This window comes from Numenius arquata, chromosome 12 (assembly GCF_964106895.1).
Source record: "Numenius arquata chromosome 12, bNumArq3.hap1.1, whole genome shotgun sequence".
In the NCBI taxonomy this organism is placed as follows: domain Eukaryota; kingdom Metazoa; phylum Chordata; class Aves; order Charadriiformes; family Scolopacidae; genus Numenius; species Numenius arquata.
Window position 1 is genome coordinate 16,683,174 of NC_133587.1, and position 27,870 is coordinate 16,711,043.

Here is a 27,870-nt window from a genome sequence, read left to right on the forward strand (position 1 = left end):
ACTCAACATGCTCCATCTCCCAAAACAGCAGACGTCCAGCACAGATCAGGGCAGAGGATGGATTTTTTCAGATCTGGCAGCCAAACAGCCAAGCACATGTGCCAAGCTGAGGAAGAGGCCAGTGTTGTTGCAGGGGGAAGTAATTTGCACAAACCTGAAGCATTTTTTTCAGCCCAGTATGAAACAACTTCTCTCATCTTCCAGTTATTCCACTTGTGTGTTTTAGGTCAACCTCTGAAATAAGCGTGGGGGGAAAAATGAAATGTTTCAGCCAGTTTGATTTCGGAAATGTCCATGCAAACCAGGCCTCCCTCATTGTATTTCAATCAAAACTCTTTCCCAAAGGGGAGCTGTTGGTAACCAGAGCCCAGGTTTGCCCCAGGCACAGCAGGTGCTGTGGCCCCAGTCGGGGCTCTGCCTGCACCCCTGGCTCCCTGGGTGCTGCTGGGGCCAGCAGCAGCGAGAGCCACCGGGGCTGGGGCTGAGTCTGGCCAGCTTCATCCCCAACACCCACCCAAACCAAGGACCGCAGCCTCCAGCTCTGCTCTCCGGATGGCCGTGAGGAGGGGTCTATGCAAGCCGGCTGTGAGAGAGAGCCCACCAGGCTCTCCGGGGAGATGCCTCTTGCTGATGGAGTCCCTCGGGGTGGCTGGACCCCCCCTTGCCCCCTGGTAACGGGTGAAACAGCAGCGTGTGGAGCCTCCCTGCTAGAGGCTGGCATGAATAAGCGATGAGACAAAGATCTGGGGGTCCTGGTAGACAGCAAAATGACAATGAGCAAGCAGTGTGCTCTTGTGGCCAGGAAGGCCAATGGAATCCTGGGCTGCATAGGGAAGAGTGTGGCCAGTAGGTCGAGGGAAGTCATTCTCCCCCTCTACTCTGCACTGGTGAGGCCACAACTGGAATACTGCATCCAGTTCTGGGCTCCCCAATTCAAGAGGGATAGGGAACTACTGGAAAGAGTCCAGCGAAGGGCAACGAGGATGATTCAAGGATTGGAGCATCTCCCTTATGAAGAAAGGCTGAGAGAGCTGGGACTCTTTAGCCTGGAGAAGAGAAGGCTGAGGGGAGACCTTATCAATGCTTATAAGTATCTAAAGGGTGGGTTGAAGGAGGAGGGAGCCAGACTCTTTTCAGTGGTTGCCAGTGAGAGGATGAGGGGCAATGGGCACAAGTTGGAACATAGAAGGTTCCACTCAAATATGAGAAAAAACTTCTTCACAGTGAGGGTGCCAGAGCCCTGGAACAGGCTGCCCAGGGAGATTGTGGAGTCCCCTTCTTTGGAGATTTTCAAGACCTGCCTGGATGCAGTCCTGAGTAACGTGCTCTGACATGCTCTGGGCAATCCTGCTTCGGCAGGGGAGTTGGACTAGATGTTCTTTATGGTCCCTTCCAACTCTAAAAATTCAGTGAAATTCAGTGAAATCCCTTGGAAAACACTTCCAGCCTTCCGGAGACAGGGCTAAGAAATCTCCCACCCATTACGGTGGGGGCACAGCCCAGAGAGCAGATGCCCCTGCTCTGAGGGGGGCGAGGGCTGATCCCGGCCTGTGGAGCCGAGGGCGAGCTCACCCCGCAGGGAAGCCCAGCCCGCACCGGCCCGTCTCCTCCGCCCCGAGCGCTGCCGCTGACCGGGGGCAGCGCCCGGGGATCCGGTCCGGGGCTGCCGGCTTCGGGCGGGCCCTGCTGTGGGCCCGGCCCTGCCCCTCCACGGCCGCCCCGGCCCTGAGGTGCCACCGCCCCCCCCCGAGCCCCGCCGCGGGGAGGAGCTGCGGGGCCGGCCCGGCCCCTTCCGGCGGCTCGGCGGCGATGGCGGTGCCGGCGGAGGTGGGGGGCGGCCGGCAGCGGGCCCTGGCCGCCGGCTCGCCCGTGGACTACATGAGCATCACCAGCTTCCCCCGGCTGCCCGAGGAGGAGGCGGGCGGCGCGGCCGAGGGCGGCCTCCGCGCCCGGAAGGAGGAGGACGCGTTCCTGGGCGAGCAGGACACGGGTGAGGGGCGGCGGCCGAGCCCGCCCGCGGCCCCGCATGCCCCCGGCCTCCCGGGCCCCGCTCCGCCCGCGGCCTCCGGCAGGCCGGGCCCGGGGTCCCCCAGACCGCCCTCCCCGGCGCTGCGGGCCCTCGGCCCGGCCCGGGGGCTCCCTCCCCGGCCCCACGCAGGGAGCGGGGTTCGCCGGGCCCCGCGTCCTCTTGTCCCTCGGCCCCTCGTGTACCTTGCAGGGACGGCACCGGCCAGAGGTCCCGGGGGTTGGCCCGGAGCTGGCGATCCCCGTGTGCGGCTGTAATAAAGTCAGGTGGCTCTGTGATCCTTGAGAAAGCCCTTTGCCTGTTTTTAATTGATTGCTTCCCTCTCGATAGTTCACAGAAACGGTTTCTTCTCCCCCGCGTCGTGTTCCTCCAGGCAATATGTCCGTCTGTCCCCGGGTCTGCTTCACGGCCCGCGGGTGGGTCTGTGCCCCACCAGCCCCGGAGCCCCCAGGCCCATGTTTGAGCCGGCCCCACGTGCCCCTTGTCCCCAGCCCCGTCCTGCTGTCACCCCTGGGTAAAGCGCCCCTTCCTGTCTGGTGCCATCCCACACTGTCGGGGGGAAGCTCTTCCCAAAGCAGGAGGCCTCGTCTCACAGGGCTCGGTGCGGTTGTGGCTGTGCCGGCACCTCCCCGGGCGCGGGGTCTCGGTCTCCCCGGGTGACCGCGCTGGGGTGGCTGGGGAGCTGCCATTCTCCTGCCATGGGGAAACCAGCGCTTGTCCGACGCTGCCTGCATGTTGCAAACCTGTGCTTCTCCATGGCACGTTATCTGCCAGACTGGCAGGCAGGGAACCCAGACATCTGGTTTCTACTACCCGAAAGATCTCACTAAAAGGAGGAAGCCCCTGTTGTGCTGCGGGTGCTGGGGACAGACCCCGAAAGGACTGAACGGTCCCAGACTGCAGCACCTGCCAGAGTCTGTGAGTGGCTCCAGTCTCTGCTGTCCCCTCTGCAGCAGCTCCAGAGCTGAGGTGGCCCTGGTTCCCCCACGAAGCCGCATCTCCGCATGAAATAAAACTTAACTCCCTGCCTGGCCCCAGGACTGCTGCACCAGGAGTTTTTTTAATGTCATGGCAAGGATAGGGCTGGCAGTCCCCAGGGAGATGCTGCCTGTCAGAGCAGATGGAGGGGCATGGTGGGGTTGTGGGGGTTTCCTGCTTGATCCCTTGTCCCTTACCCCAAACGCAGGAAATGTCCCCTGAGCGGAGGGACAAGCTTCTCATCTTTTCCACTTGGTTCTCCCCACCATGGATGTGCGGGGCACTGCAGCCCCCTCTGGCTCTCGGCAGCCCCTGAAAAAATTCATCCAGGAGCCCTGGATGGTGCCCTGAGCCTCTGGGTCCCATTTGGTGGCCGGCAGGGACAGGCACACCCCCACACCTGCACCAGCAGCCCCCTGTGCCCATCAGGGCACGCTCAGCTGATGTCCTCCCTGCTACAGAGGCAGCAGCTGGGGCGAGTGGAGATTCAAGGCATCTGTCAGACAAAAAAGAGACTTTTCATCCCGCTGAGCATTGTTTGGCGTCCGGCGGATGCCCAACAAAACCTTGCCCCGTTGCATTTGCCATCTCAGGGCTGTGTGTTTAGCGAACGGCTTGATTTCGCAGTGGGCCTCGTCCGCCGGAGGAAGCAAGAAATTAAAGCAGAGCCTTTCCTGCCATCAGAGCGGGTGGATGCCCCGAGGCCCTCCGGTTTGCAGGTTTGCTCCTCTCTGCCCCCACTTTCCCATGCTTCTGTAGAAGTATTTCCTGTGCCCAGGCCACATGTTAAGCTTCGCCTCTCTCTTGCTCTGCTGTTTTAGCTCGAGCATAGCTCCAAGTAAGGCTGCTGATTTTTCTTCTTTATATCTTAACTTCCTCTTCTTCAGTCCTGCTGCATTTCAGAGACCTGTTTGCAAGTCACTGCTGTGTTAAGAACCCATCCAAACAGAGCAGTATCTGTGGGCCCATCACTGAAGACTGATGAATGGATTGAAATGGAGCAAAATTCAGGGGGTTTTGCCCCTCTTAATCTCCAGGAAGGTCAGGTTGGAATAACTAGAGCTAAGGATCAGTAAAATGACCCACAGCAGCACCTGAGGCAGATAGTCTTTTGTGAGCTGGAATCAATAGGGAAGGTAATATCCTTGCTGGAAGAGGCACAGTGTAATGTTAGCGCTGGGTAAACACTGCAATAAGAGCCCCGTGTTGCTCAATAACTAACACTTGTTTCCTCCCTGCTGCTCACAAAGACCCAGACTCCTTCCTGAAGTCCGCGCGTCTCCAGCGCCTGCCCTCGTCCTCGTCAGAGATGGGCAGCCAGGACGTGTCCCCTCTCCAGGAGACCAGCAAGGACCCTTTCTCTGGAGACTGCAGCTGCCGGCAGGATGGGCTGACCGTCATCATCACCGCCTGCCTGACCTTCGCCACGGGGGTGACGGTGGCCCTCATCATGCAGATCTATTTTGGGGACCCTCAGGTAAGATGAAACAGTGGCTTTTGCTGTCAGGGTTTGGGTCTAAAAATAGGAGAATCTCCCTGACTTTCCTCTTTGCCAGCAGTTTAGCAGGGTAAGTGCTAGTGAGCCCTGGCTGGTGCCAGTGGGACCCTGGGTGCCGAGTCTCTCTCTGTGATTCCACCCCAGATTCTCCTGAAAGCTTTTTCCTGCGGCTGGGGGTTGTGCTCGGAGAGGAGAGCTGGGCTCTTAGCTGCCCTGCTGGGCCTGGCAAGTTTGGGGGTGCTGCCGGCGATGCTTTCAGAAAGTAATCCTTAGTTAAGCAGTAGGCATCCTACTTGGAGAGAGTTTTCTGAATATGTATGCCCGGGCTGATCTCTGGAAGGATCCATCCAGGACGAAACAGGGGAATAGCTGAAAACAGAGCTGAACCTCCTACTGCTCTGTTCCACAGACCAGTGCTCAATTGCAGAGCAAAGGCAGAGTGGCCATGGGGTCCTACCTTCCTGCAGAACATCTCCTGCCAAGCAGGGCAGCCTTAGAAGGGCCAAGGGGTGGCCAGTAGTCATCTTGTCCACATGCCACCCAGAAGGACAGAGCTGCCTGCAAGTCCACATGCAACAGATTTGGGTTTTTGTTTGTTTATTGCTCTCTGTGGCATGCAAAACGCAGCGTTTGGGAGCGGAGCATTGGCCCCGCGGCTGGCCGAGGTGCAGCACTGGAGGGAGGATGTGCCAGGCAGCCCCTTCCGTGGCCCCGCTGGAAGGGCCAGTCCTGCTGTGGCCCTACCGTCCTCGTAGTTCCCAGGGCCACTCTGGCTAATGCTCAGAGGCAGCATTTTGTACCGTAGAGTTGAAAAGAACCTTTTAACACTTCCTGTGACTGCAGGAGCGCTGGCCCCAGGGAAGGATGAGAGCAGGCTGTGGTACTATGTGTATAAATACTTAAAGGGTGGGTGTCAGGAGGATGGGGCCAGTCTTTTTTCAGTGATACCCAGTGACAGGACAAGAGGAAATGGGCACAAACTTGAATGTAAGAAGTTCCACCTAAACATGAGGAGGAACTTCTTTCCTGTGAGGGTGGCAGAGCCCTGGAGGCTGCCCTGGGAAGTGGTGGAATCTCCTTCTCTGGAGACATTCAAAACCCACCTGGACACGTTCCTGTGCAACCTGCTCTAGGTGGACCTGCTTTGGCAGGGGGGTTGGACTAGATGATCTCCAGAGGTCCCTTCCAACGCCATATGATTCTGTGATACTGGGGGGATGCTGCGTCCTTGGCAGCTGCATTCCTGTTTGCAGTGACCACGTTGCTGCAGTGCAGTGACAGCACAGCGTCACCCATCACCCTCGAGGATTAGTCTGACCCTGCTCTGGGGATGTGGAAGACAGAGTGAGATGTGGCCCACCAGCTTAGCATGTCTGCTGGTGAAAGCTGGCTGCGCTGATGGCCACGGCTACCTGCAGAGAGGCCACAGCTGCAGGGATGTGCCAACGCACGTATTACTCCCACTTGCATTTGGAGGCACCTGAAAACGCAAATCAGCCACAGCCTTGGCACTGGCCTCAGGCTTCAGGTCCCACAGAGCCGGGCGAGGACCTGGGTGGCCCCACCACCCCTCCCTGGGCACAACTACTCTCCTCTTCTGGCAGATCTTCCACCGCGGCGCCGTGGTCACGGATGCTGCCCACTGCACGGCGCTGGGCATAGAGGTCCTCAACAAGCAGGGCTCCTCGGTGGACGCGGCCATCGCCTCGGCCCTCTGCGCTGGAATTGTCAACCCCCACACGTCAGGGATTGGCGGGTAAGTGTCAGTTGCTCCCCCCTGTGCTGTTGTCTGCGATTGTCCTCAAGCTTCAGTTGTTTCCCAACCAGCTGAGACATGCCTTCATGGCAGCCCCAGTCCCAGTGCGTGGTACCAGGTCTCTGACGTTGGGCAGTGGATGTGTCCACGTCTGCACAGGGACGGGGACCCTCATGCTGAGCTGACAGTGAGGGACAGAGACCCCCAGGGAGGGAAAAGCTGTGTCTGCCATAATGGCCACCAGGAAAATCCAAGCCTCAGGCTCAAGAGGGTTGAAAAAGTGACCACAGGCTGCTGAGCTCCTCTGCGAGAGTGTCAGGAGCTTGCGACACCCTGGGCTCAGTCCCAACACTTTCAGAGATGGAGCTCCATAAGCTTTGCTCCTGCTGCAGCAGGAGGCTGAGGTCCGAGGCTCTGGGCAGCAGCCAGGGGAGATGTGGCCATGAGGGGTGGCTTCTCCCTGGCCCTTGTCCCCAGGGTGGCATCCACGTGAGCCTGGTGCTCTTGGCTCTGCAGGAGGTCTCGGCAGCGTTGCATAAAACACCGCCACCTGATAGCTTCTCCGGGCTGCACCTCCGGTTGCTGCTGTAAGCAAAACCCCTGTTTTGTTGCAAAACTGCTCGGATTAGAAAGAAAATCCCAAATAGTCCCAGCCCAGCGGTGGAACAGAGCCAGTGGCCCTCTGGCCAGGCTGGCAGGGGTTGATCCGGCCTCACTGCAGGCTCAGCATCGGGGATGCCTATGTCTTGCGCTGGCCCAGGCTCGGTCATCCTGAGCTGTTCCCTGGGGAAGGGCAGCAGCATTCCCCTGTGCTGACCAGCCCTGGGTCACTGCTGGGCCTGCTACCATGGCCTCGTCATGGCAGGGCTGGCCCCAGCCCTAGTGGCACCTGAACTCTTCATTTTGGCTGTATGGCAGCGGCTGTTGCAGGGACAGCCGGTGCCCTGCTGTGACGCCTGTCTCGCTGCAGGGGTGGGGTGATGCTGGTCCACGACATCCGCAAGAACAGGAGCTGGGTGATCGACTTCCGTGAGGTGGCTCCCCTGGGCATCCTGTTGGAGGGGGACCTGCAGAAGGACACCAAGGTGAGGACCAGTGTCCCATGGCCAACCCCTCCAGGGCTGTAGCTGGCTGATGTCTCCAGCTCTCCTCTCCCCGCAACTCTTGGGCCAAGGGAGAGATGCCCGGGGAAGCAACAAGAGGCCTCTCCCACCTCGGGAGATCCTGGGCCCTACAAACATGGGGAGTCCAGGGCAAATACTTATTTGGCAGCCCCAAAACGCCTGGAGCCTGTGGGGCTCGGGGAGTAAAGAAGCACATGCCTCTGGGAGGGGGGAGCGGGAGAACAAGAGTCCCAGGAAGGAGCAGAGTCCTGTGTCGTTCTGCTCAGTTATTTCTCCTGACCAAACTGGGTTGAGACCAGGACTGCGTTTGCCTCTTTCCTTCCAAAAACTTTTATTCCCTAATTTAGTGTGTTGCTACAGACCTCTTCTCTCCTAAAGACTATGCAGACACTTTCCATGTGAACATGACTTGCATCTCCTTGACTTGCAACTGGGGACCGTGTCCCATGTCCACGTGGGAAGGAGACTACTCTTCCTTTTTGTCCTTCCTATGTTACAGCCAGGGCTGCTCGTGGGGGTGCCAGGCATGATAAAAGGAATGCACCAGGCACACCAGTTACACGGGAGGTAAGACAGGAGGCGGGCACGCGTGGGCTGTCCTCGTGCTGTGCCCTGGGGTCCCCACAGGGGAGCTGGGAGCACACGACCCCTCACTGTCAGACCATGCTTTTGGCCATGCTTTTGGTCAAAACCATTAGCTAAGGGGTGCTTGGCGGCTCATGTTGAAAAACATGTTCATTTTTTGGTACTTCATTTAACAAATGAAAGAATTCAGCTTGGTCAGGCATTCTGCAAAGCAAAATTTTGGCTAACAAGAGGGAAAATAAATGTTCTCTTAGAAATAGGTGCAGAAAATTTTCATGCCTGTCTGTGCAATTCCGTTCTCTCTTTAGCTGGACCCCAAGAGGTGTGGCTGTCCTTGCTGCCCTGCTGGGAGGATCTGAATGACTTGCTCAGGGCTGGGGCCTGGCTTGAGATTTTGCTCCAGAGATGCCCCTTCCCCCGTCCTTGCACTGACATTCCTCCCTGGTGCATGTTGTGGAGCACTCTCATGATCTCTCTAAAAAGAGACAACCCAGTGAAAGCTCAGTGCTCCTTCTGGCCACCACTGGCCCCACAGCCTGGTCTTTCAGTAGCCCCCTGACCGCAGAGCCGAGCCCCACGCTTACTCCCCACCACCCTGCCCTGCTGCACCCCTCCAGGGCACGTTTCTCCTTGTCCTTTCTCCTTTGGCAGACTCCCATGGTCTGAGCTGCTGGGCCTCGCAGCTGGTGTCGCCCAGGACGGGTTTAATGTCACCCACGATTTGGGTGAGTACCAGGTCGGGGGAGCCCAGGGTGGCTGCTCAGCACAGACGAGCACACTGGCCACTACGCTCGGGCACAAGGCAGCCAGGATGTAGATGGTTATTCATGGGAAATTAGGGCTCCTTGGACCTGGAGATGGATGGTGCTGGGAGCTGAGCGAGGTGTGAGCCACGGTCTGCAAGGGGAGAGGTGGTGGCAGCAGCACCAGAGCCCTTTCCCAGGGCTGGTCGGGGACAGGTCAGAGCAGCCCAGGGCCAGCCAGGCAAGAGCACTGGGGCTCCTTTGGGTTTCCTTCCCAGCTCCAGTGGATGCACAATCCAGCCCCCCTCTAGTTTTGAAATAGGGCAGGAGGCAGCAGCAAGTCCCCAACATCCCCACCAGGGGCACAGTGACTCCAGGTGGCCTGTGCCTTCCTGCACCCTGGCTTTTCTGGATGTCCTTCCCCTTCTCTTGGGGTCCTGCCCTTGGGTCACACCAACCCCCTGCAGCGCTACAGGCTGGGGCAGAGTGGCTGGAGCTGCCTGGCAGAAAACGACCTGGGGGTGTTGGTCGACTGTGGGCTGAACATGAGCCCAGTGTGCCCAGGTGGCCAAGAAGGCCAACAGCATCCTGGCCTGTGTCAGGAGCAGCGTGGTGAGTAGGGCTCGGGAGGGGATGGTCCCCCTGTACTGGGCACTGGGGAGGCCTCACCTCAAGTGCTGTGTCCAGTTTTGGGCCCCTCACCACAAAAAAGACCTTGAGGGGCTGGAGCGTGTCCAGAGAAGGGCAACGGAGCTGGTGAGGGGTCTGGAGCACAGGTCTTGTGAGGAGCAGCTGAGGGAGCTGGGGGTGTTCAGCCTGGAGAAAAGGAGGCTGAGGGGAGACCTTCTCGCTCTCTACAACTCCCTGAAAGGAGGGTGTAGCCAGGGGGGGTGGGTCTCTTCTCCCAAGGAACGGGCGATGGGACAAGAGGGAATGGCCTCAAGTTGCTCCAGGGGAGGTTCAGATTGGATATTAGGAACATTTTTTACATGGAAAGGGTTATTAAGCCTTGGAATGGGCTGCCCAGGGAAGTGGTTGAGGCACCATCCCTGGAGGGATTTAAAAGCTGGGTTGACGTAGTGCTTAGAGACATGGTTTAGTGATGGTTTTTATCAGAGTTAGGTTGATGGTTGTACTCGATGATCTTAAAGGTCCCTTCCAACCTGGACAATTCTATGATTCTCGCCTGCAGCCAAAGCCGTAAGTGAAGTGAAGGACCTGAACTACTCTGACAAATTTCGGGAGATCTTCCTGCCGGACGGGCAGCCCTTGCTGCCTGGCATGTTGGTCAGGCGCCTGGACCTTGCGGCCGTCCTGGAGCTGGTGGGTGCAGAAGGGGTGTCAGCATTCTACAGCGGAAACCTGACCCAGGAGATAATCTCCGAGGTGAGCCACGTCTGTCCCGATGTCTGCCCCAGACCGCATGGCACAGCCTGAGCTGGGAGTACCACCCACCACATCACCTGCTTAAGGTGACAACCTGGACATAAGCCATAGCCAAGTGTCAGCGCAATGATGGGGACAAATGCATGGAGCCTCCTTTTTCTTTCCTGTCCCTGTCACTGCAGTGGTGTAAGTGACACACAGGTCTGTCCCACAGCCTGCAGAAATGAAACCTCTACAACCAGGACAGACTGTTTTTCTTGAAGGCAAAAAAATCTCCCTTTCAAGCCCCTCTCTGGGCTGTGTTAGGATTAGCGACAACCTCTTTTTCCCCATAGCGGGAGGGGCCCCACTATTGAGAAGCAAATTTTGTTTGCTAATGGGACTGTAAGATACAGACTCCAGGAAGATGGTTTAAAACTAAAACTGTGAGGCTTGTGAGAAGAGGATCAGCCAGACTTGGTCCCACTTAGGGTTGCCCTAGTTTAACTCCTGTTGTTAGAGGTGCTCTGGAAAAAATAGCAACAACAAAGAAAGTAATTATTCTGGTAAAAAAACCCCAAGCTTTTGTACCTGTGTAGCTGCAGTCAGGGTGGTTGGTGGCACCATTTTTCCCTGCACCATGGTTCAAATGATGCATCTTCAACGGGTTGTCACTAATCTGGAATGGGGTCCTTCAGCTCAAGCCTTAGGTGTTTGTGAGCTCTGTGCTTGGAAGCCTTCTCCTGCAGTTCCCCTGGCCCACAGCAGAGGTGGAGAATGAGGAACAGGAAAAGTCCCAAGCTTGTGCTATATCTCCACAGCTGAACCCTGCCTTGTCACCCCATCGCCTGGACCTGAGGGCTGCTTCGGGGAAGCACAAACTCTGTGGAGGAGCAGGGCCCGGGGTTGCAACACCCAAAACCCTGGCAAGCTCTGGGATCGAGTGCGCAATTCCAGCTTGGGTTGCAGAGCAAAGCGCTGGCTTCCCACGGTGTTTATTGTTCCAGCAAAGGGAGGGCATCAATGTGGGGAAATCCAGTAAAGCTCCAAAACACCCTGCCCTTTGTGTCCATCCTGCAGTGGGAAGGCACGGGTGCAAGAAAGCGCTCTGCGGGGAATTTGAGATGGTGGCAGCTGTGTGTGGCTGAGCAGAGCTTCTCCCCTTTTTGTGCCATCCGGCTCCTCCTGCCCCGCTCCCCAGTGCTTCTCCCGGGCTTCCCACTGGCCCAGCTCCAGGGAGTCAGCTCCTGGCATGGGCACCTCCCCGCCCGCCTCAGCTCTTGGGTTCAGCCTGGCCTCTTCTCTGAGACTGCTTTGGGAAGGGGACAGGCATCCCAAGTAGGGGTTACATCTTCTTTTGCAGCTTTGGGGTGGTTTGACATGCTACCCCCCTGCAACGTGCCATGCATTAGCTTTCTTGCTCCAGTGATTCATCCATTTCTGGCAGAGAAGGAATTTTCTTGCCAATTAGCTGGCTAGTTTAGAAATCAGGACATGCACAGGTTATTTGTTCTTGCCCAGTTTTGGATGGAAATCCAGAGGACTCATAGCAGCCACTCAACACAGTGGAACTTCTCACCAGGTTGTGTGGCTTCTCCTGGGTGGAAGGGAAGAGCTGGCCCACGAGCACAGTACCACCTGAGTCTGAGTGGGAATATCAGCTTCTTCAGGAGATTTTAAGGTCAGCAGAGTGCAGTTATGATGGTCCTACCTCATCTCCATCATGACTCAGCCACAGAAGACCTGCAGTGGAGGGAATTACCCATCTTCACTGTGTCCATGAAAATGACCAAGCCCAATTAATTGTACCTCTAAGAGAGTCTTACAGAAAGACCAAGGGTACAGCAGACCGGCTCTCACCTGAAATAATTAACAATAGGGTGGGAGTTGTATGCTGAAGGTTTCTAGTGATGGCAACCTGCTACATCCAGGTTCCTTCTATTCTGCATCCATTTATATCTTTTATCCTGTCAGTATTCAAATGCTTCATAACTTTTAACACAGTCGTCCTTGCCACCCAGGGGCAGGGGCAAGAAGGCTGTGAGGCAGTGCCAGTCCCCATCCTCACAGGTTTGCAGAACATCTTCAGAGAACCCATGGGGTGGGCGAGCTTCTGGAGGTGAGCTGCAGAGCCTTCAGTGGTGGTGTATGGTGAGCCAGGCCACCAAGGCCATCAAAGCACAGATTTTCAGGGCATCCTGAGGAACCTGGCACTTGGCGTGGGAATCTCAATGGTATTTGTTTGACAGTGTGGTGTGTGTTCGCCTGGGCCAGAACAAGGAATGCAGAAAGCCTTGACCCAGCTATCTCAGTGTGCGCTGCTCTGCTCTCCTACACAGGTCCGCAGCTACGGAGGAGTCTTGGTGGAGGAAGACTTCAGCAATTACAGCGTCACAGTGGAGAATCCTGTCCACACAGTCTATCGAGGTAAGCACCTGACCCATGCCATGCAACTTCAGTTACGAGTTTGCTTCACCTGGCAACAGGTGGCGACAGTATTTAGCAAGAGTTGAAGTGAAAGCTGCTCTGAGGCAGCTGCAGAAAAGCCCTCCAGGGAGTTTCTGGTGATTGCCTATGGACAATGCTGTTTAACTATGGACATGCTGTTCACCTTTGTCGGAGACATGGACAGAGGGATCGAGGGCACCCTCAGCAAGTTTGCCGACGACACCAAGCTGTGTGGCGTGGTCGACACACTGAAGGGAAGGGATGCCATCCAGAGGGACCTGGACAGGCTGGAGAGGTGGGCCCTGGAGGTGCAGGGTCCTGCACCTGGGACAGGGCAATCCCAGGCACAAATACAGGTTGGGTGGAGAATGGCTGGAGAGCAGCCCTGAGGAGAAGGACTTGGGAGTGCTCATGGATGAGAAGCTCAACATGAGCCGGCAGTGTGCACTGGCAGCCCAGAAAGCCAACCGCATCCTGGGCTGCATCAAGAGAAGCGTGGCCAGCAGGTCGCGGGAGGTGATTCTACCCCTCTACTCTGCGCTCATGAGACCCCACCTGGAATACTGTGTCCAGCTTTGGAGTCCTCAATACAGGAAGGACATGGACCTGTGGAACGGGTCCAGCGGAGGGCCACAAAGATGATCAGAGGGATGGAGCACCTCCCCTATGAAGACAGGCTGAGAGAGCTGGGGTTGTTCAGCCTGGAGAAGAGAAGGCTCCAGGGAGACCTCATAGCAGCCTTCCAATATCTGAAGGGAGCCTACAGGAGAGCCGGGGAGGGACTCTTGATTGGGAAGTGTAGTGACAGGATGGGGGGGAATGGTTTTAAATTGAAAGAGAGGAGATTTAGATTAGATACTAGAAAGAAATTCTTTGCTGTGAGGGTGGTGAGACCCTGGCCCAGGTTGCCCAGAGAAGCTGTGGCTGCCCCATCCCTGGAGGGGTTCAAGGCCAGGTTGGAGGGGGCTTTGAGCAACCTGGTCTGGTGGGAGGTGTCCCTGCCCAGGGCAGGGGATGGGATTGGATGGGCTTTGAAGGTCCCTTCCAACCCAAACCATTCTGTGATTCTGTGACACTCCTGCATTGCAGCCACTACAGGAGGTTTTCAGTGCTTTGAAATGGGCCTGGTTTTCCCTTGATAGTGACCGATGGTATATTGATAGCGTTAGAGTGTAACGATGCAACATGTTCATGTACTGATGCAATGCCTAGATAGGAGTTGGACCATAGGCCAGCTCCTTCGTCTGAAGACAGTTCCCAAAGTTGATCTACAAGGGATAAAAACTTACTTTATGCAAAAGGTTTCTAAAATGTCATTCTTTTCTAGAAATCCCTGTATTTACTCTCCTTAGAGCTGTAATGTTGCAAACCCATTTTGTCTCCATTCTTCCTTGCTGCCATCCAGAAACCAACCAGCCAACCAACAAGAGCTGAATTTCAGATGTAAAAAAAGCATCTCTGTTTGGGCTTCCTTCATCCATCATAAAAAACCAGAAAGATACAACAGGAATGTTTTGGGAAATTCTCTTCAAGTCACGTTGCTTTCCATTATTTCCCCTCAAATCTAGAAAGGTTTCTCTGTCCCCAAGGACACTAGCTTGTGAGAAAGCATTATAACTGGACAGTATCTGACAAAACCAGCTTCATTTCTCTCTTCTCCCCTTCACAGGGCATCTTGTTTTCAGCCCCCCACCTCCGCATGCAGGCCCTGCGCTGATGACAGCACTGAACATCCTCGAGGGCTTTAACATCACGAGTCAAGTATCCAGGGGGGATACCTTGCACTGGATGGCAGAGGTAAGCAGAGGTTCAACATTTGGCTGAATTTCTCGTGCTGCTAGGGAAGAATTTATTTATTCCTTGGCTGTACAAAAATGTTTGTAGGTAATTCCCAGAGGAGAATGAGCAAATAGGCTGCTAAGGTATAAATCTGAGCTGTGCCTCCTGCTCAGCTGAGCTGCTTCTTGCTTAGGCAGAGCTTTTTCAGAACAACAAACTGTGGGTTTTACCCATTTCTTGTACGTGAGCATCTCTTCAGAATGACCCCACAGCAGCTGAGGGTGGTCCCCTCTGTTTCCTCCACCTCTTATGCCCCCGTGGCCCTGGCTGTACCAGAGCACTGCTGGGAGAGTCAGCGACGTGACGCTGCCAGCAAAAACCTGTGTGTGTCGACGACGAGGAAAACTGATTTATATTTTATATGACTTTATATATTTTTAAAAAATCTTTACATTTTAGCCAACTTCATGATCTCAGTGGTCTAGATTTTGATTTTTCCAGTATTTAGGGCTGTCAGCCCTACCAAAACTTTGCAGCTTCCCAGGAAGCCAAGCATGTGCTCCTATTCCTGCTCTGTAAGCATAGTTCTGTTCTTAGATGCTTAGCAGAGCCACAACTGGGTTTTATGAGTTGGGAATTTTAAGCAAGGAGGTAACAACATCCTTGTAGCAGACAGGGCAGTGGGTGCTTGGAAGTCATTGCCTCTCATCCAAAATGCAACAACCAGAGGTCTCACACGCTGCCAGGCTTGTGCAGAGGCAGAGAAGATTGATTCACCTAAGTTATTTTGGAGCACTCTTTGGGAAGCTTTAGATGAATCTGTTTGCTCTGCATTTTCACCGGGTCAAGAGTTTCACACGTTGGTTGTCATGTCCCAGCTGAGGAACAGCAGCATCCAGAGAAATGGCAGTATCTTCAGAAGGTGTGTAACTCTGAACACATGGCTGAGGTTCAGTGGTAGGTCAGCACCAGATTGTCCAGCGCTGGGACAGCCATGACCAAGATGTCCTTAACCTGTGCCTGTGGGGTGGATGCGGTCTGCTTGTTTCGGTGGAGCTCTTCCCTGGCCACCAAGCTTGTACATCCTCCACGTGGTATGGTGGTCAGGAGACTGTTTCATGAAAACACCACCTTCTTCAGAAGTTAAACCACGTTCTACACTGTACATCAGAAGATAAATGATGACACTTCAGGAGGAGTCAATGCATGGCACATATCGAAACAGAAGCCACATCTAGCTGTCCCTGCAGGGTAATGTGCTGTCTTGGATCCTGAATGACAGTGGCACACCCTGCAAGCTGAAAGTCTGGCATGTTTCTGCTAGGCACAAGCTGGCTTGATTGAAGAGCACATTTCTCCTTGGGGCTGTCCTCTGGCTATGCGCTGTAACACCAGCACTGGATAAACTCTGTCTTTTGAAACTGCTCTTCTTTTCCCCTTTTTAATGGATTGGCTTAGGCAGGATTCTGCATGTATGAGAAACCAGATCCCGTCCTCTTTTTACACTATCATTCCCTTAAGTGTGCTGGGACTAATGCTTTCTGTTCAGACGCTTGGGATGACTTACAACTAGGAACATGGGTAGCAGCTGGTGAGCAGAATGGCTTGTTTCTGCTCAGCAGTGGTGCTGTGCCAGTGGAGCTGCCCTCCAGAGGCAGCGGCGAGCCCAGGATCCACTGTCCCACTGGGGTTCAGTTTGATCTCTGCTGTTGTGGTGACCACTTGGGAATGGGAACAGAAAGTAAGTGGCATCCTGGTGACCACTTGGGAATGGGAACAGAAAGTAAGTGGCATCCTGGTGACCCTGTGTGCCAGCTGGTGACGCAGCCGGACTGCTGAGCTGGGCTGAGCCAGCCAGTCAGGCATGTTCCACCTCGTACAGACACTGCTGGATACGCTCAAGTCCCCTGGCACACAGTTTGCCATGCTAAACTGGTGCCCTTTAGTCCCCATAACCACATGTGGCAGCCCTTGGCAATGAGGTATTCCCAGAACCAGGCTGTTGGGCAATTTTCTTCAAAGGCTTTAGCCAACAAGCCAAGAGACCAGATACATCTTCCTGTTTGGAGTATCAAAAGTTGTATTTCCAGGGTCACATAAATGTTTTTCGCTCTCTTTCTCTCTTTCTCTCTCTCTTTCTCTCTTTCTCTCCTTCTCTCCTTCTCTCTTTCTCTCTTTCTTTCTCTCTTTCATTTAGACATTAAAAATAGCCCTGAGTCTAGCTAGCAACCTGGGAGACCCATCTGATGATGTGTCCGTCGCTCACACTGCAGAAGGCATGGTGAGGTAGGTCTGAGGTGACATGGTGGCACAGTGACAGTTGCCAGATGTGTGGTTTTGGATATCATTCCTGGATTTTCAGCGCACAGGGAAAGGCAAGGTTTTTCTACCTCTATTTTACTGAGGAAAGGTCAGTCCTTGAGTGTCCTCCTAGGGCTCACTCTGCCACAAGGATCACAGCTGATGCCACGGGGCTCTGGGGATGGAGTGTGGGATGTCCTCACACAGACATTTCCTGGAACCAGCTTGACCTTGAGGGTTCCGCCCACTTTCTCACCCCTCTAAATATTCCTTCTCAGCAGGTCGGACAAGCAGCCATCCATGTGGTCATGACCACACATGCAAGTTTCTGGCTCTCCCTTCCCCACTGTGGGGCTCGGTGCCTTTGCAGTACCCCCAGACAGGCAGGAGAGGCCAGGCCTGGGGTTTCAGCCCAGCTTCCCTCTTCAGAGCCAGGATTAGTCACGGTTGGTGGCCAGAGCTGGACCTGATTTGCCCTTCACCTGGAGGACTGGCCTTCAGCCAGGTGGTGCCACCCCTTGTCCATTGAGGCTGAGTTTACCACTGTAGACAGAGCCTGGGAGGTCCATGGCGTTGCCTTTCTGTGGGGACTGAGCCATCTTGTCTCCTTCCATCGGGTGAGCTGGAAGAGCTCCCTGTCAGTCCTCTCAGGGAGACACCGCCAGTAGCCGTGTAGATATTCCCCCCCCTCCCAGAGACCAAGCCGTGTTTGGCTCCCCAGGCTTATGGCTTTCTTTCCTCTTTCCCTCCCTCATCGCTGCAGTAAATCGGAAGCTAATTCCCTGCGCCAGCTGATTAATGACTCCCAGTCCTTCTCGTCTGATCTCCACCTGCCTCACTTCACCGTGGAGAGCGGACCCGCTGCAAGCCAGGTCCTTGTCATGGGACCCGATGACTTCATTGTTGCGGTTGTAAGGTAAAGGATTTATTTCTTCCCTCCATAATGCACTCAGAGGGTGGGAGCAGGGAGAAGGCAGCAGGTTCAGCAGGACAGGATGGGACCAGACCTGACGCAGCTGGGCTGCTCAGTCCCAGTTAGTCCTGTGACAGGAGAAATGGGAGAGATGGGGTGGAGATGTGCAAGCTGGTGTCGCTCTGCCCTGTGCAATCCTACAGCCCTCTTGCAGTGAAACATGTCTGGATTGGCCTGAACCTGCTCCCTGGAGAAGCAGTGATGGCCAGTTTTGAGGGCTGATGGGGGCATGGAGCTCCATCAGCGTGAGGGGAGTCCTTAACACAGGGAGGGACAGAGCTGCTATCGCCCACATGGTTCCTGCTCCCAAGTATGGGGAGACTTTCACTCCTCACATCTAACCAGCCCTAGAGAATTACCGGTGTCTCTGTCAAGTCAAGATGGGACAGAAGATTGGAGCCCTGAAAGCCTTGAGGTGTACAGAAATCTCAGGGAGGATTTTTATGAGATTTCTTCATGTTTCTTTTCAGTTCTTTGAATCGTCCCTTTGGCAGTGGCATAATAACACCCTCTGGAATCCTCCTCAACAGCCAGATGTTGGACTTCTCCTGGCAAAATAAAACAATGAACCACTCCATTCCCAGGCCGGTAATGAATGACATGACAAATTCTTTATTTGACCTGTTTGTACCTTTTTTTTTTTTTTTTAAATTTTATTCTCATCTCCACAACAGGAAGGCTGTTTAATGCCTTTTTAATAACTGAGAGACAACAGCCTGTAGAAAGCTCCTGTTTTTCCATTATATGAGCCACTGAAACAGAGTAAAGAGAAGGCTTCACACGTATCCATTGTCATTACAATGCAGTTCTATCAAACAGTGTTGCACATCTCAGCTGCCTATTTTCCCTGCATTCCAGATGCACTTTAAAGCAATTGTCCTTTTTCGTGGACTTGGGTTAAGGGCTCTATGAGTTACTGCTCTGCAGGTTTAAAAGTAACAGACAGCAGAAAAAAAATATCTTCAGGTCTTGGAAAGAAACAATTACAGACCAGTACTGGTGGCTTCCAGTGCTGCCTTGTTGTTTCTTCTTGCCGTGTGCTGTAAAACCATCCCACTTTGCTGCGTTGATACTTTAGAATGGCTCCGTATATGTTCTGTAAAAGAGAGCCAACGGCGTGAAACGGGACGTATCCCATTAACACCAGCAAGCATTGTCACAGCAGGGAGGGTGTCAGCCTTGTACAACTACTCAAGTGCAATTGCTGGCTGAAGCACAGAGAGTGAGACGTTAACCTGCACAGCCTGAGCACCAACAAAGCTTTAGTCTTTAGTCTGGATGGATAAGTGAAGGGAGGGCGGTGGATGTTGTCTACCCTGAGTTCGGCAAGGCTTTTGACACAGTGTCCCACAGCATCCTCATAGGTCAGCCTAGGCAGTGTGGGTTAGATGAATGGACAGTGGGGTGGATTGAAAACTGGCTGAAAGATAGAACTTAGAGGGTTGTGATTGGTGGCACAGAATCTAGTTGGAGGTCCGTAACAAGTGGGGTTCCACAGGAGTCAGTACTGGGTCCAGGTCTTGTCCAATATATTCATCGATGACCTGAATGAAGGGATGGAATGTACCCTCAACACGTTTGCTGATGATACAAATATGGGAGGGGTGGCTGACACACTGGAGGGCCGTGCCATCACACAGCGAGACCTGGACAGGCTGGAGAGTTGGGCAGAGAGGAACCTGATGAACTTCAACAAGGGCAAGTGTCGGGTGCTGCACCTGGGGAGGAATAACCCCCTGCACCAGGACAGGTTGGGGGCTGACCTGCTGGAGAGCAGCTCTGAGGAAGAAGACCTGGGAGTCCTGGTGGACAACAGGATGCCTGTGAGCCAGCAATGTGCCCTTGTGGCCAGGAAGGCCAATGGCATCCTGGGGTGCATCAGGAAGAGTGTGGCCAGCAGGTGGAGAAAGGTCATCCTCCCCCTCTGCTCTGCCCTGGGGAGGCCCCATCTGGAGCACTGTGTCCAGTTCTGGGCTCCCCAGTTCAAGAAGGACAGGGAACTGCTGGAGAGGGTACAGCAGAGGGCTACAAAGATGGTTAGAGGATTAGAACATCTCTCTTATAAGAAGAAGCTGAGGGACTTGGGTCTTTTTAGTCTAGAGAAGAGAAGACTGAGGGGGGATCTGATCAATGCCTATCAATACTTAAAGGGTGGGTGTCAGGAGGATGGGGCCAGTCTTTTTTCAGCGGTGCCCAGTGACAGGACAAGAGGGAATGGGCACAAACTTGAATATAAGAAGTTCCACCCAAACATGAGGAGGAACTTCTTTCCTGTGAGGGTGCCAGAGCCCTGGAACAGGCTGCCCAGGGAGGTGGTGGAGTCTCTGTCTCTGGAGACCTTCAAACCCCGCCTGGACACGTTCCTGTGCAACCTGCTCTGGGTGGACCTGCTCTGGCAGGGGGTTGGACTAGATGATCTCCAGAGGTCCCTTCCAGCCCCACAGCATTCTGTGATTTAGTCACCTTGTTGAAACTCTTTGGTGTGTCTTTTCTTCAACTGCAGCAAAATCTCATTCAGCCTCGGAAACGGCCACTGTCTTTCCTGTTGCCCACCATCGTGAGACCGTCCGAGGGGATGTGCGGGACGTACCTGTGTCTGGGAGCTGACAACGGGGACAGAGCCTTGAGCAGCATCGTTCAGGTCAGTGCTGTGTCCAGGCACCCGCTCAGAGCAGCAGCCGAGACCAACGCTGAGCAGGGCCCCTCCATTCCTCATGTCCCAGGCTATTTTGCAACTGGTGGCCACTCGATTCAAATCTCTAGGAGCTACCAGGTTACTTCTCTTGCACCTTTCTGGGTGGCACCGCTCATAATTGTAGAGGAGAAGCATTTTGGCAAAATCTGTAACGGTTTTGTGTCATTCTAATACCTGTTCAAAGCTCGTCTTAAGGATTGTTAGGAAAAAAAAAAAATGAGCATTTTGTACCCCGAGAATTGCAGGAGGCTGGCAGCTTTTAGCCCTTCTCCTGATGAAAAGCTCCTTTTACTGCATTCCCGACTGAATTCCTCCCTGCTCAGCACTTGCTATAAATTGGGCAGCTCTTCCTAATTTGTGATTTGTCATGAGGTGAAGTACTTGTGTATGGCCTGATCACGTGCACAGCAGCAATGGATCGCTAAAAAGAGAGGCAGAACTGGAGGTGGCTCCCATTTTCCTTACCTTTTGGGAGGCATTACTCAGAGCAAAACTGAACCCAACCGTTGCTACTTTGTTTGGAGAAGTCACGTGCTGAGCTTTTGGCTGTAACAAACATGTATTTAGAGATGACCTCATGTTCCAGACACACAACTCTCCCAATTTAGCAGGAACTACATGACAAAAAGCCCATGAAATCCTGAAAAGGTACTGCTTTTCCACCAGCAATATACAGCCCGTATTTCAAGGGTCCCTTTGTATGTGTGAAACCCTGTGTTAGTCCATGCAGTTTGGTAAATAGTTCAAAATCTTCTTTGCCTGCTGCATCTGCAGATGTTGGAGCCACCGAATGGAGGGATGCTCAGGGGGGTTGGAACTCAATGATCTTTAAGGTCCTTTCCACCTCTAACCTTTCTATGATTCTATGAAGTTGGCTTCTATTCTCATTACTTTTTTATTATTATTATTGAGGATCTTTTATTCTCTTGCAGGTTTTGGTAAATGTTTTAACATTCAACAAGAATCTGAGTGAAAGTTTGTCACTTGGTCGACTTCACCCACAGCTTCAGTCCAACACCTTGCAGGTTGACAGTGAGTATGGACCCTGGGTGTGGTGCCCAGCACAGAGGGTTTTGGGGAAGACAGAAAGTGGCAGCCTCGCTTCTTCAAAGCTTGGAGCCCTTGCTGAGCCATGCCCTCTCCTTCTTTTCTTGGGAATGCTCCCTAGCCACCTCTTCACCCTGTTTCAGGTGCTTCTCCCCAGCCCTCTCTCTCTCCCAGCTCATCTCCTGGTAGTTGCCTCGTCCCATCCTTAAAACCTTTTGGTGATCTGATATTATGCCATTGAGGGTATCCAAATAAACAAGATTGCAACTACAGCTTCACCCAGACAGGTCCTAAGAGCCAGCAGATCTTCCTACACTTTACTACCACTGCCATAAATGATAGTCCTTCACTTTCCAGCCCGTGTCCCTTAACTCCACCAGCTGGCGAGAAGACAAGGCTTATGGCAAGGCTTGTAGCGTGACAGTGCAGCATCAATAGCGACCCTCTGGAGACTGTACTGCCAGCTCTAGTCCTTGGTATTGCAAGGCTTGGTCCATTGGTATTTTTCACAAAGCCCCGTACCTTACCAGAGTGAACCAGAAGTGAAATTTAGTTATTTCACACAAAATGGCCAAAGTTTCTAGGCCTTCCCATTTTAGAGGAAAATCTAAAAATGTCTGTCGAATGTAACCCACAGACTTGGAAACTAGAATGTAATTAAAACAAATCCAAAGCTTCCAAAGGTCCTAATTTGCGGGTTTGGACATTTGGCATCAACAAGATCCATGCAATATATCTGCAATGTGTAGAGCTTAAACAACCGGGGGGGGGTTGTGTGCCTGCTCAGTTTGTCTGGCTGCATCCCCAGCTTCCTGTCCTCCAGCGCTTCCATTCCTACAGAAATTACAGAACACCAAACAAACAAAACGAAAGCAGAAGAGCAGGCAACCTAAGGTAGATGGCTGGAAGATTAAGAAATACGTGAAGGGGAAGTTGGAAGGTTTATCCCAAAGTTTGTCATTTGGCAACTTGTTTTACTGGCGTTAGTTCTGAGCTGCCTTGCATCTCGTTTTGACTAATAACTGTTATTACTATTATTTGTAACTAAGCCCTTAAGAGCAGGGGCTGCTGGCTGGTCTGTAAGCAGAATAACTACAGTAGGTGCCGACAACGTATTTTCCCCTTTTTCCAAAGAGGATGATCTTCCGCATCTTTAAATGGTCTTCTGGATCCTCTCGTTTCCCCCACGGCACACAGCACTGGTCCTTCTTGGCCGCTCAGCTCGCCCCAGCTGGGACAGCTTCTCAGGGGCTGCCCACAGGTTCCTTCCCACTGGAGATCCCAGCAGGGTTGGGGCAGAGCTTTGCATCAAAGGCAGCAGTGGTTTCAGTTACAAACTCCTCTTTTAAAACCCCTACAGGTGAGTTTCCTGAAGAAGATATTGGATTTCTTGCAGCTAGGGGCCACGAAGTGGAGAAGGTCAAAGTGGTCTCCCTCGTTCATGGGGCCAGGAGAACCAACAGTTTCATCATCGGCCTGAAGGACCCCAGGAGCGTGGACGCTGCTGGAGCCACAATATTGTAGCACCTCCGGAACACGGTGCAGACAAATCACCCCAGTGACATGCATGTTCTGAAACGGCCCCTTCTCCCTCCCTGGGGCGGGAGCCCCACACACACATGCTGCTGAGAAGCCGTTCTGCATTCCCACCCCACCCAGACCCACACCACGGGGGCTACAGCACCAACACCCAGCGCTCTGGTTTGGGGTTTTTTTTTTATTTTATTTTTAAATGATTTGAATTGCAAGCAGCCCAGCCCTTGTGACAGGAACACAGGGAGCACACTTCCCTTTTGGCAGAGTCTTGCTAATAATGTCAGTCTTTTCAAAAGCGTCATTCTAGCCACCATCTTAATTTTAGCGAGCAGGGACATTAGCAAAGGGAAAAACAGCTGATGATGTCATCTTTGTCACCCTGTCTTCCCCAAGTTCATTCTTCACCTCTTGTGTAAGCCAATAATTAATGCAGCCTAATGCAGTGTCTGTAGCTGCCTGGAGCTGGAATTTCGGGGGGTCCTTTCATACCCCACGTGGGCCCAGCTGTTTTTTACTGGGGTGCCCATTCTGTTTCTCACATCGCTACAGACCTTGGATTTCGAGAGTAAATATTTTGGATCCAGTGGCTGCGCAGACTTGCTGGGAGTCTGATTTTGTAACTGGAGCAATGGTTTTCACCTTCTAACAACCTGTGGACCCCCCACTAGTTTTCTTACAGAGGTTCAGAGGTGAGTTTGGTAATGGGCTTAATTTTCCTAGATACTTTTTGGAGCTACATTAGCAGTACTCCACAGACTTAGAAAATCCACAGATTTGTGAAAATTCACAGACCACAGATTGAAAACCCCACGGAGGGTGTTTAGGGAGGTTCAGGGCTTTCCTTACACTGCCTTATCCCAGACTGCTCCGAAAGCCTGAGTTGCGTAATCCCTACAGAGAGGCTTGGGATTTTCTGCCTCCTAAATTCACACCTGCGCTTCAGCTCTCTATTTTGATACTGGTGGCTCTATTGGAAAAGCTGAAGAGAGTGAGAGAAAAGGTACAAAACAACCCAAATATTACTGAGATGTTTTTCTGTCCACAGCACATCATGCAAAATCCAAGAATACTTCTGCATTTCTGGTCTGAAATAGAGCAAAGAAATAACACCACCTCTGAGAGCTGCCCTGCTCCATTCAACCCGTGTTTGAACATTTCCTTCTCTTTTCACTAGCAAGTTAGACAGACACCTGCCACCCAAAAATCCTGCAATTTGATCATTTTCTGCAGTTTAAAATTTGATGATTTCCTTCATGGTGCAAACGCATCTGTGGCCACTGCACATATTATATATGTGTGTCTGCTTACGCTTGTCCTGGTCTTTCATTTGATGGTGACACCAGTCACCCCCAGCCTTCTTCCCAAGGGACACCGTGACGCCTGTCTGCTGTAACGCACCTTCCAACGCTCCTGGCCGTTGGACACGGGGAGGGCACGGGTCATCTGGGGGCGGTCAGGGCACCGCAGCCCATAATCGGACTAATCGTCCTGGCCACCTGCCAGCTGAAGATCTCAGAGCATCTCACACAAAGCCTTGCACGTTGGGCCGTGGAAGGAGGACAGAGATGCTTTCGTGCTCTGCTGAAGCGTGGCCACCCGTGAGAAGAGCTCGGCAGGTGCCCGGCAGGTGGGAACATCGGCGGTATTTTCTGTTCCAAATGCATCAGTGGCCTCAGCTGAGAGATGGGGGAAATACCACGTCGTTGTTGGGAAGTTGTCTTCTCTGCCACCACACTGCCCAAAGGGCAAGAAGGGACTTTCTTCACCGTAGGGACATCAAATCTTATTTATTTATTTTTCTGTCATCAGCACTAGAGTTGGTCACTGCCCGAAGTCGGAGCGTTCATGAAACTTTCCGTGTCTTGGAGCAGAGCTCTTCAGGTTTCCCAGGAAGGGAAGGATGCGGTTTTGTGCATGGAATCTCACTGGTGGAAGTTTGGGAGTTTCTGGAAGGGCACAGCTCGGTGTGTCCCTCGGGCATGAAGGTTTGCTGAGCGCAAAACGAGTGGTGGAGTCATCGTCGCTTCAGTACTTTGCATGGGCTATCACAGAACACTTTGAAAGATAAAGTCCCTCCTTAATAACTGAATTCACCAACTCACTTCTGAGGCTTGAAACTGTGTATTCATTTGGGAGTTAAAGACTCTGGTCTTGAGTCAAAAGGGCACTTAACACACCCCAAGGGACAATTTCACAGCAGTTATCCAGAACCTCAAAATAAAGCATGTTTCTTAAGTGCTCTGCTGGATCATGGCCTATGTTGGAAAAAAAAAGAGAAAATTTAAAATAATTTGGAGATGGGATTTAGGCCCCTAGGTCATGGCTAAGAGAAGGAAAGATATTTTGAATTATTTCCCATTTTCTCTCTTTAAAAACAACATCAGTATAGCACAGATGTATTCAATACAGACACCTTTAATCTGCTAATTGGCCCAGTGTCTCTGACGCTTTGAGTCCATCTGTTGCAGTGAGATCTGATTAATTTAATGGGTGGTACCAAGAAATACCCGATGTTTCATTCTGTACAGGTGAGACAAGACGTTGTGAAATAAAGGGCCGTATTCTGGAGGCGTGTGTGCGGAGTAACTGCAGGGATTTCAGCCCGACCACGGCCTGCATCTAACAGCTCTGAAGCAGAATTTGTCCTGAAACTTTTACATGGAAGTGTCAGGGAGGAGCTCAAAACACAAAATACAAAGTGGCCGAGAAACACAATGAAGAAAAATTTTAAAGGAACAAAATAAAACCAAACAAAATAATAATAAAAAGAAAGATGCATTTGCCAAATGTGACTGTTATGATCTGGAACGCGATCAGGTTGTCTCTGCTCGCGTTTGCGTTGCTGCCATCCACATGCACTGGTTTTTACCTGGGATAAGCTGGAGCCAGGCTCTGCCGTTAAGTGTTAGCTCAGTTTGTTGGCGTTTCTCACCCAGGCTCGATGCCGTTCCTCAGCACAGTCACCAACCAGGGCTTCCCCAGCGTGAGGGACTGCTCTCCACCTGCATTGAGCTCTGGTCGCTGCCTAAAGGTGGGGCAAGGCAGAAGTCAGCACCGCCGTCCTCAGCCGGGGGGACAAGGATGCTCCGGCCCTTCAGCTGTGCCATTTTGTCTCCATCGCTGTCCCGTTCAGCGCCCGGACACTGAGAGGGGCTGGAGCCTGCTGTGCCCCCACCGGTCTGGACGTGGGCCAGTGCTGGTAGGCTGTTGGGGTGGTTGGAGCCATGCTGCTGGTGAGGCACAAGGAGGGCTGGGGTCCCTAGCTGCACCCCAGCACGGTGTGAGACCAGTGGCCCCGGGCACCCCAGGTGTTCCCACACTCCAGCCGGCAGCTCTGCTCCGTGCCCTGCTCTTTGCCCCAGGAGACTGGGTCTGCTGGGACGGGTGAGGGCAGAGAGCAGCCGCTGCCACCGGAGCTGGGGCAGCAGGTTCAGGTCCCCAGCTCCAGGGATTATGACCAGTGTCTTGCAGCTCTGCCAGTGTCTCTCCAAGGGGTCCCTCAGCTGGGGCAGTGAGTCCAAAAGTGCCTGTTTGGCACCAGCTGGTCGGTGCCTGCGGGGACCTGGACCCTCCCGGCAGCTGCTGGGTCCCTCCTGGCAGGACCATCTCAGAGCCTCCTTCCACCCACTGTGCACACTCCACAGGCTTCCAAGGCTGGTCCTGGACACCGGCTGCTTGGAGGGAAAGGGGAGCCAGGCCTCAGTAACACCATGAGGTGAAGCCAGTGTCTCTTTCATGCACATACCAAACCGACTGAAGATTTTGTAAAGTTTGCAAAGAGTCAGGTGGAGCGGGAAGAGCTCCCATAGCACCCAGGTGCTGTCATCACAGCAGTCTTGGAAAGCTCTTCCATACTCCAGGGATGGACATCTGCTCACTGGCTGGGGAAAGAAGCACTCGGAGCGGCAGAGCTGGTTTCGGAGAGGCAGGGCACTGCCTTAGAATGAAACATGTCCACGGAGGGGGCAGCGGAGCCCATGGAGTAGGAGCCCTCGAGCAGCGGAACCCAGTGGCCACAGTACTGTTAGGTGCAGACTGTCCTCACAGAGCTGACCCTGCTGCCCAGAGGCAATATCCCCTTCGACAGCAGTTACCATGACCCTCCACCACCAGGACTGTCCGCAGCATGGCCAGGGTTCCCCCCCGGCAGCCCTCACCTCTCCCCCTTCCACAGGGCAGAGGAGGGGATGGCTCCCGGGTACCCCCCTCTGTCACCTCTGCAGCCAGTCACCCACCTCTCTCCTTCTCCCCACACCCACAGTTTAACATGCCAGATCAGAAGTGACGGTGACTTCTCCCTTCTTCCTCGGATTGTACCCATATTGGAGGAGAAATTATTTTGTTCAAGTCACTGTATAATGTTTAAGTTTGGAAAAATCTGGAGCTGCTCACAACCCTACTACTTTTTCCATAAAAATATCTTTCCTTTGAGAATACTGTCGTGTGAAAACGTGTGTAAATACAACCACTGTTTTGATTGTCGTAATCTCAAATGGGTTTCTCTGTTCTGCTTGCGGACACTGAGCCAGCTCAAACTCTGCCTGCTCTCCGCAGCCCTCCTTCTTCGCGGTGTCACTCCACAGGTGACCTTATATTAAAATCATAGGATGATAGAATCATTCAGGTTGGAAAAGACCCTTGGGATCATCAAGTCCAACTATCAACCCCACTCTACAAAGTTCTCCCCTACACCATATCCCCCAACACCTCATATAAACCACTCTTAAACACATTCAGGGATGGTGACTCAACCACCTCCCTGGGCAGCCTCTTCCAGTGTCTGATAGTGATACCTATTAGTAGGTATATTTGTTTTGCAGTAAAGCTTCGGATTCCAAACCAAAATGAGGGGCTGCTCGTAGAGGGGCTCCACAGAGAGTGATGGGACAGATCGAGCCCCCAGACGCCCTGTGCTAGCCACAATATGCGGGGTGGCAAACCCACCTGGGGTCCCTCCGGCTGCCCGGCTTCAGCAGAGATGCCTCAGAAGGATCCTCGGTTGTGCCCTGTCACCCT

The 27,870-nt window shown here is 53.3% G+C and overlaps 1 protein-coding gene across 1 annotated transcript; it reads left to right on the plus strand.

Annotated features, from left to right (window-relative positions):
- Positions 1-1,809: 1,809 nt before the first annotated feature.
- GGT7 (gamma-glutamyltransferase 7) lies at positions 1,810-22,842 on the plus strand. Its single transcript, XM_074157255.1, has 15 exons — positions 1,810-1,990; positions 4,255-4,481; positions 6,107-6,258; positions 7,229-7,343; positions 7,882-7,949; positions 8,619-8,692; positions 9,903-10,096; positions 12,415-12,502; positions 14,193-14,320; positions 16,500-16,588; positions 17,367-17,519; positions 18,047-18,164; positions 20,080-20,217; positions 21,204-21,303; positions 22,679-22,842. Exons 1-15 carry the CDS (start codon positions 1,810-1,812, stop codon positions 22,840-22,842), a joined length of 1,989 nt encoding a protein of 662 aa, XP_074013356.1.
- The last annotated feature ends 5,028 nt before the right edge of the window (positions 22,843-27,870 follow it).